Source organism: Pantherophis guttatus, chromosome 2 (genome assembly GCF_059756535.1).
Source record: "Pantherophis guttatus breed Tessera chromosome 2, ASM5975653v1, whole genome shotgun sequence".
In the NCBI taxonomy this organism is placed as follows: Eukaryota; Metazoa; Chordata; class Lepidosauria; order Squamata; family Colubridae; genus Pantherophis; species Pantherophis guttatus.
Window position 1 is genome coordinate 105,836,488 of NC_142064.1, and position 20,916 is coordinate 105,857,403.

General features: G+C 41.2%; 2 protein-coding genes across 2 annotated transcripts in view; both read right to left on the reverse strand.

Moving 5' to 3' along the window:
- The window catches only part of CFAP91 (cilia and flagella associated protein 91), a 39,014-nt gene that overhangs the window by 14,820 nt on the left and 3,278 nt on the right, over positions 1-20,916 (reverse strand). The window contains exons 2-11 of the mRNA XM_034411146.2: positions 20,098-20,174; positions 14,366-14,523; positions 13,884-13,967; positions 13,041-13,097; positions 11,961-12,142; positions 7,187-7,364; positions 5,796-5,953; positions 4,427-4,609; positions 4,028-4,170; positions 3,502-3,618 (exon numbers count right to left, since the gene is read on the reverse strand). Of these exons, the coding sequence (XP_034267037.1) occupies positions 3,502-3,618; positions 4,028-4,170; positions 4,427-4,609; positions 5,796-5,953; positions 7,187-7,364; positions 11,961-12,142; positions 13,041-13,097; positions 13,884-13,967; positions 14,366-14,523; positions 20,098-20,174 (1,337 nt within the window). The remainder of the gene's footprint in view (positions 1-3,501; positions 3,619-4,027; positions 4,171-4,426; positions 4,610-5,795; positions 5,954-7,186; positions 7,365-11,960; positions 12,143-13,040; positions 13,098-13,883; positions 13,968-14,365; positions 14,524-20,097; positions 20,175-20,916) is intronic.
- Positions 8,302-9,090, reverse strand: LOC148115240 (uncharacterized). The gene has a single exon (XM_087888371.1). It carries the CDS (start codon positions 9,088-9,090, stop codon positions 8,302-8,304), a length of 789 nt encoding a protein of 262 aa, XP_087744497.1.

A 20,916-nucleotide genomic window follows, 5' to 3' on the forward strand; every position in this document is an offset into this window, starting at 1 on the left:
TCTGCCGCGCATGAGGGGGGCAAGGTGCGTGCAGGGGGCCCACATGCATATGTGCGGGGGTGGGGCGCATGCGTGGGGGCCGCAAGCGCATTGCATTTTGGGGGTTCAGGTGTGTGCACATCCGCACACACGCACGCTTTGGGCACTTGGTCTAGAAAAGGTTAGCCATCACTGCTATAGATGATGACAAACCTGATTGTTTCATTACATCCTTTTGACTAAAATAATAATTAACAGATCTGGTTGCTCAGTGCTCATTGTGTTAAAGAATTTCTTTATTTTTCTTCTCTCTTCAGTCTAGGAAAAAGAAAACAAAGCATATTTTTCAATTTCTTCTTTTTTTCTGATTGGAAAAGTATTATTGATTTCTTGAAATGCTTGGTTTTGCTTTCTTTTAGTTGCAAAATTTCCGAAGAAAAGAATGAAAAAAGTATTTCATGTTCCAATAAATCAGAGAAGAACTGAGTGACTTCTCCCTGGCCCCTGTTTCTTTCTCCAAAATAAGCCAAGTCAGTTTCCAAAAGTGAGCAGATAAGGGCAAGTAATTCATTTTCATTTTTTTCCTGACTGATCAGAAATAAATAACCTTTTCTCTGTTATGTCCTTGTTCTTATATTTCTCCCATGAGCCCATTAACTGCAATTGCCACTTCTCCTTTTTCTTAAACTTACTATATTGATTTGCCTCTCTCTATATTCAATAGGGAACAGTCCCATAGGGAACTGTTCATTGCAGGCTAAGATTTTTGTGTTAGCCTTTAGGCTGCTAACTGCTTTAGATCCCTCTTAGTTTAAAGTATTGAATATCAACTGATTATTTGATTGCTTGTAAGTCATTACCCTCAAATATTATTTAATAATTTCTATTGATTGCTTTTTATCATGTTTCCCTGAAACTAAGACCTTTTGGGCTTTTCAGCGCATGAGTTAAAATAAGTCCCCCCCCCAAAATAAGCCCCCCACCAACTACTTATACGCATGTGCAACCGGTCCCATTTCCTCTGGCTGCTTGCCACGCAAACAACACAAGGTGAGGAGGAAAGGCCAGGAGGGAAGGGTGGGACATGCCCTCCCCTCCCTGTTCTTCGCTCCAGCTGCTGCTACCCTGACGTGTCCTGCTATCGCTGCTGCCTCGTGGAGCAGGACTCTGCAAGGCTTGTTGTGCTGTTGCACGCAAGAACAGCAGCAGCGCCGCAAGCTTCATCATACCGGCACAGCTGGCATCCTGCCACTCGTGGCTGTGCTGATATGTCAAACCTCGCAGCATTACTGCCGTTCGTGTGTGCAAGGGCACAAGCCTTGCAGAGTCTTGCTTCATGAGGCAGCGGCAGCAGCGGCAGTGCAATGAGTCTCACAAAGACTCATTTCTGACAGGTGGGATAAAGTTCAATAAGAAACTTTATTGAACTCACGAGAAGGGTTTTTTTTACAACGTGTTTCCCTGGATACAATGGCGAGGAATGCCACGGAGCTTGAAAGGTAAGACATCTGCCCCACCTGCCACCCCCAAATTGCATCCCTAAAGGGGGTGGGTGGCTAAGCAAGGGGCAAGAGCCCTGCCGTGCCCGGTGAAGTGGGGGAAGAGAAGAGACAGCAAGGGGAGCCATGTCTCGCTCCACGCATCTCACTTCTCCCCCACCCCACCTGTCAGAAATGAGTCTTTGTGAGACTCATTGTGCTGCCATTGTCGCCTCGTGGAGCAAGACTCTGCAAGGCTTGTGCCCTTGCACGCACGAACAGCAGCACTGCCGCGAGATTCAACATACTGGTGCAGCCACAAGCGGCAGGACGCCAGCTGTGCCGGTATGATGAAGCTCGCGGAGGTGGTACCTCCATCCCCAAAATAATAACACATACACCGATAATAAGACCAAGCCCTTATTTCGGGGTTCAAAAGAAAATAAGACCCTTTTTTGGGGAAACACGGTAATTATAGTTTTATTTGTGGATTTCCAAAATATATTTTGTTGAATAAATTACAAGCTTTGTCCCAACAGTTTGTTACTGTGCAAAAATGTTAATAAAGGGAGTTGCAGGCTTTCTATCACCAATAAACATATTATGTTAGATTACAATAATGAAGAATTTTCAGAGCAGTGGGATGCACTAGAGGACAAAAAAGATTCTCTCAGATCTAGTTATTAAGAGCTCTTGTTAAACCAAAATTCCAAGGGGGTGAAACTTCTGTTTGGTAGCTAAAATTACCCCAAAAGCTAAATCCTGCCTTAGTCATGAAAGCCAGCTGAGTGACTTTGGGCCAGACATTCTCTCTCAGCCCAATGTACCTCACAATGTGGTTGTTGTGTGGAAAATAGGAAGAGAAAAGTGTGTTGGATGTTTGCTGCCTTGAGTTATCTGTAGAAATGATAAAGATGTGCAAATAAATTAGAAACAATTAGCCAAATAGTGACTACAAACAATAAAAAAGATACTTAAAATTGTCTTTAGGAAGTACATACTGGAATTAAAATTAAAGGAGAATCAGAGTAATAAGAAATGTAACAGTAAATGGTGATCTGAACGGAGGAAATTCAGCATTAAAGGAGATTAGGAAGAAAAAGAAGCAGCAATAAAAGAAGCATAAATATAACAAAGCAAACTAGATTTCATTCAGAAGCCCACTGATTTTGGGATTCTATTATCTGACTCTTGGTGGCCTGCGACTCCCCTTTGGACCAACCTGGCTTTTTTGGTTTGAACATCCTCTCATTCCTACATGAGAAATGCTTACTCTCCAGGGGTGAAATGCTCCCGGTTCAGACCAGATCGCCCGATCCATTAGCGATGGTGGCGGGTGATTCAGAGAACCAGTAACAAAAATTCCTGCCCCCCCCCCATGCCCAGCTGAGCCGCGCGATCATCAGAGGCTTTTTTAAAAAAATTTAAAGGCATTTTTTCTACAACCTCTTTGGCCGAAAAAATGCTTTTAAAGGTAAAAAAAAAAAGCTTCTGCCAATCAGGCAACTCAGCTGGGATCATCAGAGGCTTTTAAAAGCATTTTTTAATAAACTTCTTCGGCCGAAGGGGTTGTAGAAAAAATGTTTTTAAAAGAAAAAAAAGCCTCTGCCGATCAGGCAACTCAGCTGGGATCGTCAGAGGCTTTTAAAAGCATTTTAAATGATTTTAAAAGTAAAAAAAAAAAAAAAAGTTGGCCTCGCCCACCCAGTCACATTACCCCCACCACCACCAAGCCACCCCCACAGAACCTGTAGTAACAAATTTTACATTTCACCACTGCTACTTTCTGGCTTTCTTCCTAATTACTACTGCCATCTTGTGATTGTGACCTTTCTTTGTACTTGTACTTCTGTTCCCCCATGCCCACCCCACTTCATCTGTACTACTGGTTTTTCATCCTTGTCAGTCTGAATTTATATCTGATGTGAAACCTGATGATGAACTCATCTATGTTCTTCTAACCTGCACCCATGTGCAGTAATAGGCTCCACCTGTAAATGTTTTTAGAACTAAGTCAAGCTTTTACAATCAACACTACACCTACTAGTGAAGGTATTTCCAATTCTGGAGTGGGTGGGTGAACCAAAATCTTTGATAACCTCTGAAGAAAACGTAATGGCTTGCGTGGCTCTTTAATATGATATTTCCTGTCTTGCAGTATCTGGAAAAGTTATATAATATAAAAAATCAGTCTGTATCTAATTGGCCCCAACATTATTTTCTTATTTACTATGTTCATAAGTAAATAAAATTGTTCATACATTTTACTACATTTATAGAAAATTTCTGATCCATGATATTTCCTATATTTTTACAATCTAATAAAAAGGAATTTTGAGGAGAGAACCTGGAGAAAATATAATATTCTTTCCCATTTTAAAGGACTGTATGAAATAAAAATGAAAACAGGATTAGAGAAGACAATATAACTCTGAAATTAGCAATAAATAATAATTTGGCATGTTTTGAATCTGTAATTTTTCTTCACTTCTTATTACAAGTAACATTCCCAAAACCAAAAAGGCCACTTATATTGTGGATGCCATGCATCAAAAGTTGAAATAAAATACCTGGTAAACCTGTGCCAATTCCATCTCTAGTCTAGCAGACCGCTTAGTGAATCCATCTTTTGTGGTTAAGCTTCTAGGTTTTGGAGCTTCAGTTCGGGGCTGTGTAACAGAATCAGGAAGAAATGCTTCTAGTTCAAGTAATCCTAAGAAAAACAGAAGATGAACAGAGACTAGAAGGTATGTTTTAACACTGATGCAAGAGAACTAACCTCTTTTGCCCAAGATGGCTGCTTCATAAATTGAGTTTTTCTCATCCATAAGTATCTCTATTCAATGGAGAAAAACATACTTCCAAATTACTTGTGCACAGGATACATATGAATCTAACTTCCCACACTTGCAGCTCTATGTAAGACATAATGATCCTGGAATGAATGAATGAATTTGAACATGACTCACCTTCATAGGTGTTGAGAAAGGAATTCTTCACTACATAACGATCTGCATGATTATCTGGAAAGTAGCCAATTCTTGATAATGGAGCATAAGGCTGTGATTCATATTCAGTGTAGTCCTTAATTACATTTCTTCTCTCTAGTTTTCCCTCTACATTTTTTCCCTTGGCTATTACTCTTCTGATTGCTGTAAATAAATTGCAGATAAAATTACACCAGTTTTAAATATAGAAGTTGACCTCTTCATTTCCTTGAAGGCTGGGATTTGGCTACTATTATTTCCATTTGCTAAGAATGGGATACCGAAACATCTTATTACATTTTTGTTAGCAACCAGTGGAAAATATAAATAGGCAATTACAAACACGGTTAACTGCAATGAATTCATGAATTACTACAAAGATACATTCCTAGCCATGCTGTGTTGCATCAATTTTCTAAAGCTTGAATCAAATCATGCTGGCCAAGTGGACAGCTCTAAACAATTATTGTCCTTTCAGACCTTTAGGTATTAATATAATCTACGCTAGACATCTATACTGAAAGTTATTACACTAATTTAGTGCTGAGAATAAGTTGGCAAGATGGCTTTGAAGATAGGCATTCTATCATGTACCTAGTATTAAACCATTTAGTTGAAGAATAGTCTCAGAAACAAAAGATGACTCTACATATAGCATTTGTAGACATCAAAATTCTTTGACATTTTGCCAATGAAAAATTACCTTGACATCCAGTCATATTTCTATAGATTCAAAATTATGATCAGAAATTAGGGATTATTTTGTGGCTAATAATCAGGAATTATTTTGTGGATATTGGACGCTTGACAGACAGAAATTAAAGAATTCAGCTAATTGCCAAAGATGTGTTCAACAATCTATATTGTGATTAGTCCTAGATCCTTTATGTAGAAGCAATCTCATTTTGTTTTGGAAGACTCATTGGTTTTGTAGGTGCTCAGGCTCTTTTCAATTATGTAGTAATAGTATGTGGATATTGGATATTTGTGGATATTGGACGCTTGACAGACAGAAATTAAAGAATTCAGCTAATTGCCAAAGATGTGTTCAACAATCTATATTGTGATTAGTCCTAGATCCTTTATGTAGAAGCAATCTCATTTTGTTTTGGAAGACTCATTTGTTTTGTAGGTGCTCAGGCTCTTTTCAATTATATAGTAATAGTATGAAAACTAACAAAATGAAAAGGGAATATGCTTGCAAATAGGGTTGTTACTGCCAGAGATGAACACATGCCCATTCTCAATGATGTGGTTTATTCTCTCTTTCTGTTTCTCAACAAGCCTTCTATTGCTAGGAATTTCACGTCTTTTGAGAATATACTTACTATCTAATTATTTTGCTCCATACCTTTTATGTGTTCATGTTGAATCTTTTTCACTTTCTTTTCTTTTTCTTGCATAAGTTTAAACCAGTGTGCATCTAAGCAACTGACATTTAATTCATTGTGCTTCTCTTCTCGTTTCATCAGCAAGGCCTTTAGAAGATTTAGTCTCACTTCTTGCAGTCTTCAAAAGAGCAAATATATGTCCATTTATTATAAAAAAGTAGATTCTCAAGAGAACTTTAGATGAAATTCTACTAAAATCTGGTATTGGAAATAGTGTATAAGAAATTAATAACAACATAATTTAGATTTCTACAACAAATGGCTCTAGCCATTTAGAGTAGCCATGGTACTGTGTAGCACCAATCATGCATTGCCAAAAATGTTTACTGAGACTGCAGAACCCAAAGGCAGATCCCTAAACATCTGACAGGATAATGCACCATTAGTGGACTGCATATAGCTTAACATGAATTTCTCTTATGCTAAGTGTCTAATCCTATAAATTTTTATATTACAATATAGCATACAATCTCAACAGTGAATATTGTACATAAAAAGAGGACTTTCCATAATCATTATTGGGTTTGATTTTGATTGACTCATATTAGCTAGCAAATTCATTTTCAGGCTTACAAATATAAAGTTACTATATAACTTTACAAATCCTATCAAGCTTATTTCTGTTTCCAGTTACCAAGAGAAATAATAACCAGTGTATTGGTTAAGATATGGAGATAGAAACCAGAAAGATTATGAGTTTTAGTCCCACTTTAGGTACAGAGCCAGCTGGATAACCTTGGGCCAGTCACGTGCTCTTAGCCACTAGGGAGGAGGCAATGGCAAACCATTTCTGAAAAGCCCCAACTAGAAAAGTGACAAAAATTTATTTGAAGGCACATGCACATAGCTAACAGAAATAGTTACTTTGTGGTTTTTAGTTGCTGAAATTTATATTTAACAATGGGAGCTTAAAAAAAGCAAAGGCTTGTGTACCTCCCAAAATCCTTACATAATGCTCTTGTTGTAAATTAGCACCATATTCTACCATAAAGCCTTGGATAACATTTAAACTGCATTTAAATGCATGCGGCATTTCAGAATGCAATTGTATATGGACAGCTTCATAACCAGCCAAAAATTCCTTGAACAATTTTAAGAAATCCAGAACCTTACACATATTGTAAGTATTGCCACTTCAATGTTTTATTAGAATTATATATTAGTGCTTCAGTTTAGCAGAATACAGCTGGCCATCATAAATCCAAGAAACCAAGTATACAGCATGCTGACCATGTACATGATTTGAACCGAGTGACATTTTGGGGCAAGAAGTATTCAGATAACACACAGTTCCCATTACCAAGTCTGCCAAGGATGAGTGTAAGAACACAGGAATATAAAAACTACCTACTCTTCTATTTCTTCCTCCCGAAAGGCCCACTCTTTTCTCTCCATTTCTTCCATCATTCTCCTCCGTTTTGCAATGTGTACAGCATCATTCAGTGGTGGAAGAGTGGCCTCCCAGGCTCGTTTCTCCCTGGCTCGTTCAATTACTTCCACTTCTGCCTGAGTTGCTGGAAGGCCATGACCTTGAAAGGACAGGAAACAATAAACAGACAGAAGGCTCAAAATACAGTACTGTGAAGCATATGAGCCAAAATATTATTTTAAATTCTACTGTAATGCAAAATTCTAAAGCTAAAATTACCTCTTGAAGTATTGAAAAATAAATGATTAGAAGAGATCATTTTAAGCCATCATATCCAATCTCTTCCTCAATGCTGGAATCCAAAGTAAAGCATCCACCAATTCCTATCAAACCCTTCTTACTGTTACTAAGCTTTTCATAATATGAAAACTGGAATCTACCTTCTTATAATACAAAACCATCGTTTTATTCCTTACATATTTGAAAAGTGTCATATCCCTTCTCCAGTGATTTATCTTAAAATTTAAACAAATCAACTTCCTTAGATTCACTTGGTAATTTTTATATTCTGCTGATCCCTTTTGTTAGACTTCTTTATCTAAATCTATATATCTTAACCTGCTTCTAATGCATTCTGGGGGTGTATTTGAAGAATATAACCATATCCCACTCAGTCATATTTTCTCAACACTAAAGCCTCCTGGCTCCCTCAATCTTCTTTCACTGAACTTAATTTTCCAGCTTTTGATTGTAATTATCGCCCTGTTGTAATTATTGTTCTTAGAGTGTAATGCCCAGGACTGGAAACATTGGATGTTTACTTGAAATCACATCATACTTTGACTTAATGTTCAGCTGTAGATCAACTATAATTCTAAGAACTTTTTCATACATATCATTAGCAAACCTCTGCATTTATTTTATTATTTATTTATTTTATTTTATTAAATTTTTATATCGCCCTTCTCCCGAAGGACTCAGGGTCGTGTACAGCTAAAAATAAAACCCACAACTATATGAAAGTTAAAAGACAATTTTTAAAAATTAAATAATTTGGCCGAAAGAGCTAAAATAGAAACCACCCATTAAAATAGCATTTAGGCCAGCCCTGCTTGGTGAAACAATAGCGTTTTGAGGGCGCGGCGAAAGGTGCGAAGGTCGGGGATCCTACGAATCTCCGGGGGCAGCTCATTCCAGAGGGCAGGTGCCCCAACAGAGAAGGCTGTCCCCCTGGGGGTCGCCAGTCGACATTGTTTGACTGACGGCACCCTGAGGAGTCCCACTCTGTGGGAGCGTACTGGTCGATGGGAGGCTATCGGTGGCAGAAGGCGGTCTCGTAAGTACCCAGGTCCTAAGCCATGGAACGCTTTAAAGATGGCAACCAACACCTTGAATCGCACCCAGAAGACCACCAGGAGCCAGTGCAGCTTGCGCAGGAACAGTGTTACATGGGAACGTCGAGTCGCTCCCATAATCACCCGCACGGCTGAATTCTGGACCAGCTGGAGCCTCCGGGTGCTCTTCAAGGGGAACCCCATGTAGAGAGTGTTACAGTAGTCCAGATGGGAGGTGACGAGGGCATGAGTGACTGTGCGCAAGGAGTCCCGGTCCAGAAAGGGACGCAACTGGTAGATCAGGCGAACCTGATAAAAAGCCCCCTTGGCCACAGCCGTCAAATGGTCTTCTAGGGCCAGCTGCAAGTCCAGGAGGACACCCAAGTTGCGAACCCTCTCTGAGGGGGTCAAGGTCTCCCCACCAACAGTCAGTGATGGGACTATCTGACTATGATGGGATGCCGGCAACCACAGCCACTCAGTCTTGGAGGGGTTGAGTCTGAGTTTGTTTCTCCCCATCCAGATCCGTAAGGCCTCCAGGCACCGGGTCATCACGTCAAGGGCATCACTGGGGTGGTCCGGGGTGGAAATGGACAGCTGAGTATCATCAACGTACTAATGGAAATCCACCCCAAAGCCACGGATGATCTCGCCCAGCGGCTTCACATAAATGTTTAACAGGAGGGGCAAGAGGACCGACCCTTGCGGGACCCCACAGACTAGGGGCCTCGGGGTCGACCTCTGCCACCCTGCCAACACAGACTGCGTACAGTTAGAAAGGAAGGAGGAGAACCACCGCAACACGGTGCCCTCCACTCCTAGCCCCTCCAACCGGCGCAGCATGATATCATGGTCGATGATATCAAAAGCCGCTGAGAGGTCTAATAAGACTAGGACAGAGGAACAACCCCTGTCCCAAGCCCTCCAGAGATCATCAACCAATGCGACCAATGCCGTTTCCGTGCTGTACCCAGGCCTGAAGCCCGACTGGTACGGATCTAGATAGACAGCTTCATCCAGGTACTGGGGATGTCGCACCACCACACTCTCAACAACCTTTGCCACAAAGTGAAGGTTGGAGACTGGACGATAGTTCGCTAATATAGACGAGTCCAGGGAGAGCTTCTTGAGGATGGGCCTCACCACCACCTCTTTCAAGGCGGAGGGGAAGAAACCCTCACTCAAAGAAGCATTAATAATCCTCTGGAGGCAGCCTTGTGTGGTTTTCCTGAGGCGAGGGATAGCGGTTCGAAAGTCCATATGAAGGAGAGAATGATCAGACCATGACAAGGGTTCATTGACTAAATCCCCTATTTCTAGATCATTCTGCCACTGACCAGAGACAAAAATCAAATCCAGAGTGTGTCCCCCCGTGTGGGTAGGGCCTTGAACTAACTGGGTCAGGTCCAAGGCCGTCATGGAAGCCATGAACTCCCAGGCTGCCATTGACGTTTCACCGACAGATGGTAGGTTGAAATCCCCCATAACCATAAGCCTGGGGGTATCAACCGCCGCCCCGGCTATCAGGTCAGGCAGTTCGGGCAGGGCCACTGCCACGCAGCAGGGAGCCAAGTACGTAATCAGCAGGCCCATCTGCACCCCACGACCCCACTTCACAAGGAGGGACTCACTCGGACATAGACTTTCTTTAATAATAACCGCCACCCCCCCGCCCCTACCCTGGGCCCTCGGCTGATGAAATGCCCAGAAATCTGGTGGGCACATTTCAACAAGGGGCATCCCCCTTTCTGAACCCAACCAGGTCTCCGTAATATCCGCCAGGTCCGCTCCCCCCTCCTGGATAAGGTTGTGAATGAGGGGGGCCTTATTTACCATGGACCTGGCATTGCACAACATCAGCCGGCGGCCCAGGCCCTGAGAATCTGCGCTACCTGGGGAACGAGAGAAGCATTGGGGACCGGAGTGCGCAATTGCTCGAAGATAGCGAGTGCGCACTCCCAAAACATGATATGGCCCCCTGCTTCCACCATACCTGCCCTTCCCACCCACAGTACAGATCAAACAGCCCTCACTAGATCGAGCTCTAGCCCCCTCCCTGGTGTCCGACCCTGCACCCCTTATGCCGCTGCCCCCCGCCGGACCCGGCCTCGATCCTCGTGGATTACCCCCCAAACCCACTCTGGTTGTCCCTGAACCCCTTGAATTTTTTGTTAAAAACACATTTAAAAAAACCCTCAATCTCCTCTTTGCCGCATGCCAAAACCTGTCATCAAGATAGGCCCTCGATAGCGTGGAGGGCCAGACCTGCGAGAGGGGGGAATCTCACAGCACAAGAAGCTCGGCCGCTGAGTACATCAAAAGGTCGCAAGGGATGAAGATGAAGACAAATCCCGACCGGGTTCCGTGCAATGGTTTAAATGGTCCGGAGCGAAGTCGACAGTTCAAAACGGGTGGCTGGGCTCTCATTCTCTCTCATGCTCTCTTACAGCAAGAGGAAACCGTGCCATTTCGACAAACTCAGGGGACTGCCCCTCCAAGCTACCCTCTCACGGTATGAAACCCCTTTATTTTATAATTAATGTGAAATTTACAATCAGAGACTATCCAGGATAGCCAAAATCTACAACAATCTTCTATTATTAGAGATGAATCAGATGTAGATGTTATTGTAGTTTAATTTTCTTCTATTTTCTGTTTGTAAATTAGAACACGGCAAAACATTACATTTTTCTCACTTTGGATAGTAAGATGGCCAATATATAATGTGGGGAAACCAGATAGTTTCTTCCCGTCAGATGACAAGGTGTATGCACTGATGAAGATACTTAACTGTAAAACAGAGTTTTATATATCAGGCAATAGTATGAACAATTTTGGTAGCTAAAAATAAATCTTGTGTGTGTACATGTACACAAAGGCGAAATAAAAACCGACAGATCATGTGAGCATAGGTTTGTGAAACTCCACAACAGAACAACTATACAAACATTTGGGAGCTATGCTTTGCTTCTCTCTTAGCCAACTGTCTATTCCATTTTGACAGATGGATCAGCAGCAGAAACTACTTTTATTTGTACTCCGGTGGTCAAATTCTAGAAAAGACAGCCAAGACTCTTATAATACATACTGCAGAAATGGAGTAGGATGTCACCATTCTTAAAATCTCTACCTGCTTCCATTACATTTCTGTAACTTTACTACTCAGCTATTAAATTGTTAATGAAAGGAGAATGATTGGCAGGATGGAAGACAGGCAAATAGGGATAGAGCTCCTAACACAAATTAATGAACTTTGTAAGCACCCTGGCTATTGGAATTGCTAGAAGGCTTAAGTGCCCTCATAATTGATAGTTGAGGTTATTTCTTCTTTGAAAGCCAAAGGTACGAAAGGTCACATCATAGGAGCTTAACTATATTACAGAAAGACAATGTACCCTGTGTTCATCAGGTCTTAAACTCACCCCATGTCAGCGTGGCAAGAGTTAACAATTCAGGTATTGAACCTGAAGGAACTATGTATTCAGGGCTATAGGGGTCTGTCTGAGCTTCACCATCCCGATAATCTGTTTGTGTTTCCACGGTTCGTGAAATGAGATAGGCTGGTTTGTCTTTGGATTTTGCTGGATGAGTCTGTAGCTCTGGCCTAAAATGCAAGGAACCAAGCAACATCTTTCAAAAGTTCCTACATGATTAAAATAAGATTTTAGTTATGTCACATTATAATATGCTTTTATTATTGTTATTCCACAATGTTACTAAGGAGTTCAAAAATATTACATTCCATTGTTCCTAAATCTTTTTAATCTTGTTCTTTCCTTTTATAAATTACTTTCCTGGATTCTGTTATTAATCTAATACACCACTCACACACTTGGTTCATTTTCCCATTCTTCCACCTAAGACATAAAGACATCTGTAGTTCATATCAGTATCCCAGAGATAGGGGGGGAATCTGTGTGTGCTTCCCTATGCTTAACAATATTTTGTGTCAGATCCTAAAAGTGATACTGCCATTCAATTGGGAGAAGGGGGCCCCCTGGATTCTATTTATTAGCATTGCCTGTGTCAACAGAAAGTTTACAACCTATATCCTGGTGCTGAAGCACCCCGAGATCTCCTTACCTTTGGGGAATGTTTATGACGGCCATCTGGGTTGTTTCACTTTAAGGGATAATGGAGGATAGCAATGGGAATGCATGGTAAAGAAAACATCTTCACACGTGTATTGGATAAAATCTGCATTCTGGCTAACAGGAAAGGTCTCTACTGCTTTAATCCTACTTGTCTCGCCTAAGGGTATTCAGACGTTGCTTTGAATCCATTGCTGTCACTTCTGCTTAATAAAAAGTTACTTTTGAAATATTCCGTTTCAAGAGTCTTCTCTTTCTTAAGTTAGAGGGAGAGGCAATCCTTACAATTTTGTCTTAGATTGTTTTCATGCTTTTTAATTTAATTATTAGAAAAACTAATCTCTTGAGATATGAAAAAACCTTATCATTTCAGTGATTAAACATTAGCGCTAATACTGGTTTATTACTTACTTTGACATTGCATAAACAACATTCAGTGGAATTGGCTTATCAAATGGAATGAAAGGTCTAAAAATAAAAAACAAAATTAAGAATAAATCAATCAAACAAAAAGGATATTTCTTCAGTTATAACTCCCAGGACTCTTATTTCACCAGCAACTACATATTACTTAACTGACTACTTTTCAATAACTACCGTGTTTCCCCGAAAATAAGACCCCGTCTTATATTTTTTTGAACCCTGAAATAGGCGCTCGGCCTTATTGCCATGCGCTCAAAAGCCCGATTGGGCTTATTAGCAGGGGATGTCTTATTTTGGGGGAAACAGGGTAACTGGTTTTAACCTGTCTATGGATATTTTAATTATTTTATATATACTGAAAACTGCTGAGAGTTGCTTGAATGTGGTTGGATAAAAGTTTGCTTAAAAAAATAAATACATATATAATAACTAGTCTCCCTCAGCTATTACAAAAATATAATTTTTCATTCTCAAATTTCATTTCAAACATGTTACTAAGGGTGTGTGTGTGTATGTCAAAAATTTGCAAAATTTCTGACTTATTCTTGACAAATTTCAGAGAGTAAAATATTTTCAACAGTTGAAAAACTATTAATTAAAATGATAAAAACAATTAGTATTGTTCCTTACAACACACATGGACCTCTTGTAACCTATACAGATTTACCTTTAATCAAGACATCTGATCAAGATGCTCCTGAAGCTATAAGTACTTAGGTGGGGAGGGTAATTGAAATTAGGAAATAATTTTCATTTTTAAAATATTTTGGGAAGTATTTTGGCAATAGCTATTAATTTGATCAATGAGATTTAATTCTGTATGCTCCCCACCGTTCAAAATATTTCCAGCGATTCCTTCCACTAACTTCAGGATCTTCATATTCAATTCTGGGCACCTGAAGTGAAGGTGGGGCTCTATAAAGAAAAATAATATATACAAATTATTAATGAATCTGATATTTCAGAGACATTTTAATTTCTTATGAATCTTGTTTTTTAAAAATTAGTGGGGCTTCAATAGGTAACTACCAACAACACCTTGAAGTGACAAGGGTGAAGCTTTTTGAAACTATATTTCTTATATACTAGGAACTTTTGTAGCTGGGCCACTTTTACATAGCTTTCCTCAACGAATCTGTTTTTCATGTTTTAACAGTTGCTCATTCCAGAGATAACATTTCTCAAATCAAATTTGAACTGCAGACTTCATGGTTGTAACATCCCTAACAGTATCCTGAGTCACTGTACAGTGCAACTTGCAACAACTGCAAATGAATCACAATTTAACTAATATAAAATATAAGGACACTTACACCACAAGCTGCTGAAAAGTCTCAAAGCGTTGCTGTGCCCTTCCTCTCCATCTTCGATCAATGAATGGAGGAACAGGATTTTTTTCTTCTAATTGCACAAAGTACGATGGATAGTGAATCAAATTACTAAACATGGTTTTAAATTCTGGTACTTTCCTCTTTTTATATGAAAAAGACAGAAATGCAACATTATATATTATTATGTTATATGTAAGGCTTAAATACAAATATAATTCATCATTATCATTGGTTCATTTTGCATGAAGCACATAGGGCACAGTGCTAAAATCTAATTTTTTTTGCCACTGGCTTGGTGGGCATTGTTTGGTGGTGGTCATGTGACTGGGTGGGTGTGGCCAACCTTTTTTTTTACTTTTTAAAGCATTTTTAACTAGTAAAAAATGCTTTAAAAAGTAAAATAAAAGGTTCCGATGATCAGCACCTGACCAGCCGGACCCTCCCTCGCCAACCCAGACCCAATGCCTCCTAGCCCTAAAGATTGCCCGCCTTTCTACCTCGGCCACCCAGTCCGGGAGATGATGGAGTGGGGGGGGAGAGAAACAAAGTGCTCGGCTGCCCCCCCTTTTCACTCACCCCGAGCTTCCTGCCGTGGATTTTCCCGCCTTGCTTCATGTGCCCAGGATTGTTGCCCTTGTCTTCTTCTTCCTCCTCCTCTCCATCTTCCAAATGGAAAAACGCCAGGAGCAAGTGCAAAAAGAAATGCGCGCTTGCTCCTGGCATTTTTCCATTTGTAGGAAGTTTTCGTACCTGTGAAGGCAAGTCTGGCTTCCTGCGCTGCTCGCTAAAAACCTCACCAGTACCCCTGTGTGTGCAGGTTGTGTGTGTGTGTGTGTGTGTGTGTGTGTGTGTGTGTGTGTGCATCTTTGCTCACACACTGGTCTTTCGCAGCAGCCCGTGCCCGACGTCCCATCCCTGGCCAGCTGAACCGGAGTTGGGGAATTTATTAGTTCAATTTTTTATTAGTTCAATTTATATGCCGCCTTTCTCCGGGGACTCAGGGCGTCTTACAATGCATTTAAAAAAAAACCATTATAAAAACATTAAAATATTAAAATATTAAAACCCATTCAGATCATTCATGGCCGGCTCTCACAAGATCGCAACAGCGGGCAGATGGCAACTGAAGACATTAGAAACGCTGTTGGAAGAAGGGATTAATTTAACTTGGTTACAGTATAATCAACTTTAATTGAGATGGAAAGAGGACCAAAAAACTGGTATAATGATGCATGAAGAAGAATTGGTTAGACATATAAAAGAGAAAGGTCCAATGCATATTAAAAGGGTTTATAATGTTTTGTTAGAAAGGGACTCAGAAACTGAACTGGTTAAAGATTGTATGATAAAGTGGGCACAAAATTTTGCAGAACCAGTGATGTTGGAAACATGGGAAAAAATATGGGTTCAGAATGTTAAATTTACACAGTCGCAGAACTTGAGGGAAAACTTTTATAAAATGTTTTATAGGTGGCATTTAGATCCTAAGAAATTATCGTGTATGTATCCTAATGTTCAACCAAAATGCTGGAGATGTGATTGCTTAGATGCCACATATTACCATATGTGGTGGACTTGTAAGAAAGTGAAGGCTTTTTGGATAAAAATTTGGTGGGTCATGCAAAATGTTTTGAAGAAAAAAATTCAGTTTTCTCCACAATTGTTTTTACTGGGTATAGTTAAGGGTTTTACATTGGGTGAGACAAAGCTGATATTGTATATGGTGACAGCAGCGAGATTACTGATAGGTCAATATTGGAAAAATGAAGCTATGCCCACTGTTGAAGAATGGACTTTGAAAATGGCCAGTTTTGCAGAGATGGCGAAGATTTCAGCATATTTAAAAGACCGAACTCAAGAGACTTATGTATGGGAGTGGAAAAAGTGGATAGATTATGTGCAGAATAAATATCAAACTAGGAAATATCAGATAGCTTTTAACTGAATATATTATATAGGGATAGAATAATTGAATTTTGTGAAGATTTGAATAATACACAGGGGATGGAGGGGTTCAAGTTTTATATTGATAAGATTTTGATTTGGATTATATTTTGTGGAAATCCTGGGGGGATGGGAGGGTTAGGGGGGGTTAGGGAGGGTTGGGGGGGAAACTGGGGAGAAAATGTATTTGTAAAACTTTTTCAAAAAAAAAAAAAAAAAAAAGATCGCAACAGCGAGATCAAGGGCCCCAGGCCTGCAGGAAAAGCCAGGTCTTCACCGCTTTTCAGAAGGCCAATAGGATGGGGGTGGTTTGGACCTCAGGAGGTAACTGGTTCCAGAGAGCTGGGGCAGCCACAGAGAAGGCCCTCCCCCACGGACCCGCCAGCCGGCATTGTTTAGCTGACGGGACCCGGAGGAGACCAACTCTGTGGGATCTTACCGGTCACTGGGAGCTATGTGGTAGAAGGTGGTCTCGAAGATAACCTGGTCCTGAGCCATGTAGGGCTTTAAAGGTAATAACCAACACGTTGAATTGTGCCCGGAGACCAATAGGGAGCCAGTGCAGCTCGCGGAGAATTGGTGTAATGTGGGTGTATCTAGGTGCACCCACAATAGCTCGCGTGGCTGCATTCCGGACCAACTGTAGTCTCCGAACACTTTTCAAGGGTAGCCTCATGAAAAGCGTGTTGCGATAATCTAACCGTGAGGTGACAAGGGCATGAGTGACTGTGAGAAGAGCCTCCCGATCCAAGTAGGGTTGCAATTGGTGCACCAGGCGAACTTGTGCAAAAGTCCCCCTAGCCACAGCTGTCAGATGTTGCTCTAATCTTAGCTGTGAGTCTAGGAGGACACCCAAATTGCGAGCCCGTTCTGAGGGAGACAATTTCTCCCCCCCCCCAGAACCAAGGATGGACAATCAACATAGTCTTTAGGAGGCAATACCCACAGCCACTTGGTCTTGTCTGGGTTAAGTCTGAGCCTGTTGACTCCTATCCAGACCCTCACAGCCTCCAGGCACCGGCACATCACATCCACTGCATCACTGAATTGACGCGGGGTAGAGCTGGGTATCATCAGCGTACTGCTGATATCTTACCTCGTATCGTCGGATGATCTCACCCAGCGGCTTCATGTAGATGTTAAATAGGAGGGGAAAGAGGAGAGAGGACTGAGTCCTGAGGCACCCCACAAATGAGGGGCCTAGGGGTCGACCTCTGTCCTCCTACCGACACCGACTGTGACCGACCAGAGAGACAGGAGGAGAACCACTGTAACACGGTGCCTCCCACTCCCAACTCCCTTAGTCGTCCCAGAAGGATACCGTGGTCAATGGTATCGAAAGCCACTGAGAGGTCAAGTAGCACCAAGATGGAGGAATGACCCCCATCTCAGGCTCGCCAGAGATCATCCATCAGTGTGACCAAAGCAGTTTCCATGCTGAGCCAGGCCTGAAGCCAGACTGAAAAGGGTCCAGAAGGGTTCACCCCTTCTAGCCTTGCCTGGGCCGGGCTGGCTGAAGCCATCCCCAGATTGCATGCCATGGGTGGTGGGTCCACTTGGGGAAGCCGCCTTGGGGTCGCGCAGCATGACAGCTGATTTCCGCAGCTCTTAAAGGACCTAGAGCGGATCCGGGCGCTGCCATTCCAAGCCTCTATGTGTGTGTCTCTCTTTGCTCCTGGTCTTTCACAGCAGCCCATGCTTGATGTCCCGTCTCTGGTCGCTCATTTTAAAGGCGCCTCGCCCTGCCCTGCCAACCCAGGAAGGGGAGCGGGCGCCTTGGCTGCTCTGGCCACTCCGGAGATCCCTGACCGGCCTACCCAGGAGGCGCAACAAGTGAGGCAGTGGTTGCCCCTGGCAGGCTTGGAATGGCAGCACCCGGACCCGCTCCGGGGCCTTTAAGAGCAGCGGAAATTAGCCGTCATGCTGCGTGACCCCCAAGGCAGCTCCCCCAAGTGGACCCACCACCCAAGGAGTGTGATCTGGGGGCGGCTACGGCCAGCCTGGCCCGGGCAAGGCCAGGAGTGAATTACCGAACTCCGGTTCAGCTGGCTGGGGACGTGACGTCAGGCATAGGCTGCTGTGAAAGACCAGGAGCAAAGACACACATACACACAACCTGCATGCACAGGGGTACTGGTGAGGTTTTTAGCGAGCAGCGCAGGAAGCCAGACTTGCCTTCACAGGTACGAAAGTTTCCTACAAACGGAAAAACGGCAGGAGCAAGCGCACGCTTCTTTTTGCACTAGCTCCTGGCATTTTTCCAGTTGGAAGATGGAGAGGAGGAGGAAGACGACGACGAGGGAGACGATCCCGGGCGCATGAAGCAAGGCGTGAAAATACGCAGTAGGAAGCTCAGGGTGAGTGAAAAGGGGCAGAAGCCGAGCACTTTGTTTCTCCGGAACCGGTAGAAAAAAAATACTTAAAATGTTAAAAAAAAAAAGTTTCAACGATTGTGCATCGCTCAGCTGATCGTTGGAACTTTTTTTTTTTTTTTCATTTTACTACCAGTTCAGCAAACCAGTAGCATTTTTTACTACTGGTTCGGGCAAACCGGCCCAAACTGGTAGCATCTCACCCGATAGGGCAGCAAGTTTCTTCCAATGAATCCTATCTGTGGAGATGTCTTTGGCATCTTCAAAAATGAGAGCCTAAGTCTTAATATTTCCTTCATATAATGACTTAAAACATGTAGAGTCTTAAAAAGTTTGACAATTATCATTAAGTAGAATTATATTTGTATTTGTATATAATTATTTTTTCACACAAATATAATTAGGATATACACATACAAATATAATTCTATATATAATTGTCTAACAATCTACTTGTTTTAAATCATTTATGTGAAAAAAATATTAAGACTTGGACTCTCTTTTTTGTGGGGATTTTTTGTTTTTGTTTTAAACTTGTTTATTCTTAGACTGTTCAAATCACTAAAACATTCAACTGCCAGTATAGGATTTACTGTACCTTCCAGTCAGAAATAACTGCTTGTGAAAACAGAATTTTCTCTCTAATAAAATATTACAAGTAAATTGAAACTATACCAATTAGTACCTTTAAAATTGTCAAATTTAATTTTCTGCTCTGCTGGATAGTTAACAGTTTTATATTTACCTTAGATATACACATATATACATACATATATTCCACTATTCAGGTACCTCGGCTTATGAAACTGAGACCAAAATTTCTGTTGCTTGGCAAGACAATTAAGTGAATTTTGCCACATTTTATGACCTTTCATGCCACAATTGTTAAGTGAATGATTGCAGTTGTTAAATTAGTAATACGGTTATTGAGTGAATCTGGATTTCCCATTGACATTGCTTGTTAGAAGTTTGCAAAAAATGATCACGACCCAGGGCACAGCGATCATCATAAATACGATTCAGTTGCCAAGTGCCTAAATTTTGATCACGTGACCATGGGGATGCTACAATGGTTGTAAGTGTGAAAAACGGTCATAAGTCACTTTTTTCAGTGCCATTGTAAGTTCGAATGGTCACTAAATGAACTGTTGTAAATTGAGGATTACGTACATTTCTCTGTACTAAAAAGGTTGGAAATTTCTGTTTACATAAGCATCTCAATATTATTCAAAGAAATCATGCAACAATCTAATATCATGTAGATATAGGTAGAAACTATGTTTTCTTTTTAAAGTTATATTTCCTATGAAATAAATTTCAAAATACCTAGTAACAGCAAGTTATTTTTCACAGAAACACAAGTACTGTGAGAAATAGTTTTAGACTATAATCACCTACCATTTCATCATGAATAAGATGAGCTTGGACATTTGCCTGTGCATGATCTTTTTCACTCGATAGCTCATACAATGGATCTAAAATACATATACAGAAATGGAATGGAAATGGAAATGGAAATACTTTAATAAATTTAACAAAATATATTATACTAGACAATCTTGTTAAGCATGTATTTATTCATAACTTATATCCTTTCTAATATGGCTTTGAGTTTAATTTCAAGATGAAACTACCTTGCATACTCTGGTATAAATTCTGATGTAAGAAGTAGGTATGGAAAATTAATTGTGATGATACTTTGGGAATTCTCAGTAGCTTTTATTTATATTTGTCTTTTTATAAATGAGGTGGAGTAGAAAAACGCAAAAAGCAATCAAGTTACTCAATGAAACGGTAAACAATGCATACAAAATGCAAGTTAAAATTACTCTATAGGTAAGTACCGTATTTTTCGGAGTATAAGACGCACCTTTTTACCCCCCAAAAGGGGGTGAAAATCTGGGTGCGTCTTATACACCGAATGTAGCTCCACCTGCCTGCCGGTTCTCACCCTTTGGCCTGTGCCTCGCAGCAGTTACCTCCTTGCAAGCAAACAGCAAGAAAAATCAGCTCCTTTCAGCTAATTAGCACAAGTTGATTGGATTGGCCTCCCGACTCTCAACTGATTTGCTCTCAGCTGTTTTGCGCAAGGCTCTGCTGCTTGCTGCAAGGAGATAAATTTTTTATCTCCTTGCAGATTTCCCCCCCCTAATCAATCTATGCTGAAAGCGAAACTGAAAGTAAAGCAGGCTGTTTGCTGCAAGAAGGCAAAATTAA

What these genes read in the sequence shown, in the direction of transcription:
- LOC148115240 (XM_087888371.1), bottom strand. Translation starts at nt 9,090, where the DNA reads ATGACCCGGTGCCTGGAGGCCTTACGGATCTGGATGGGGAGAAACAAA.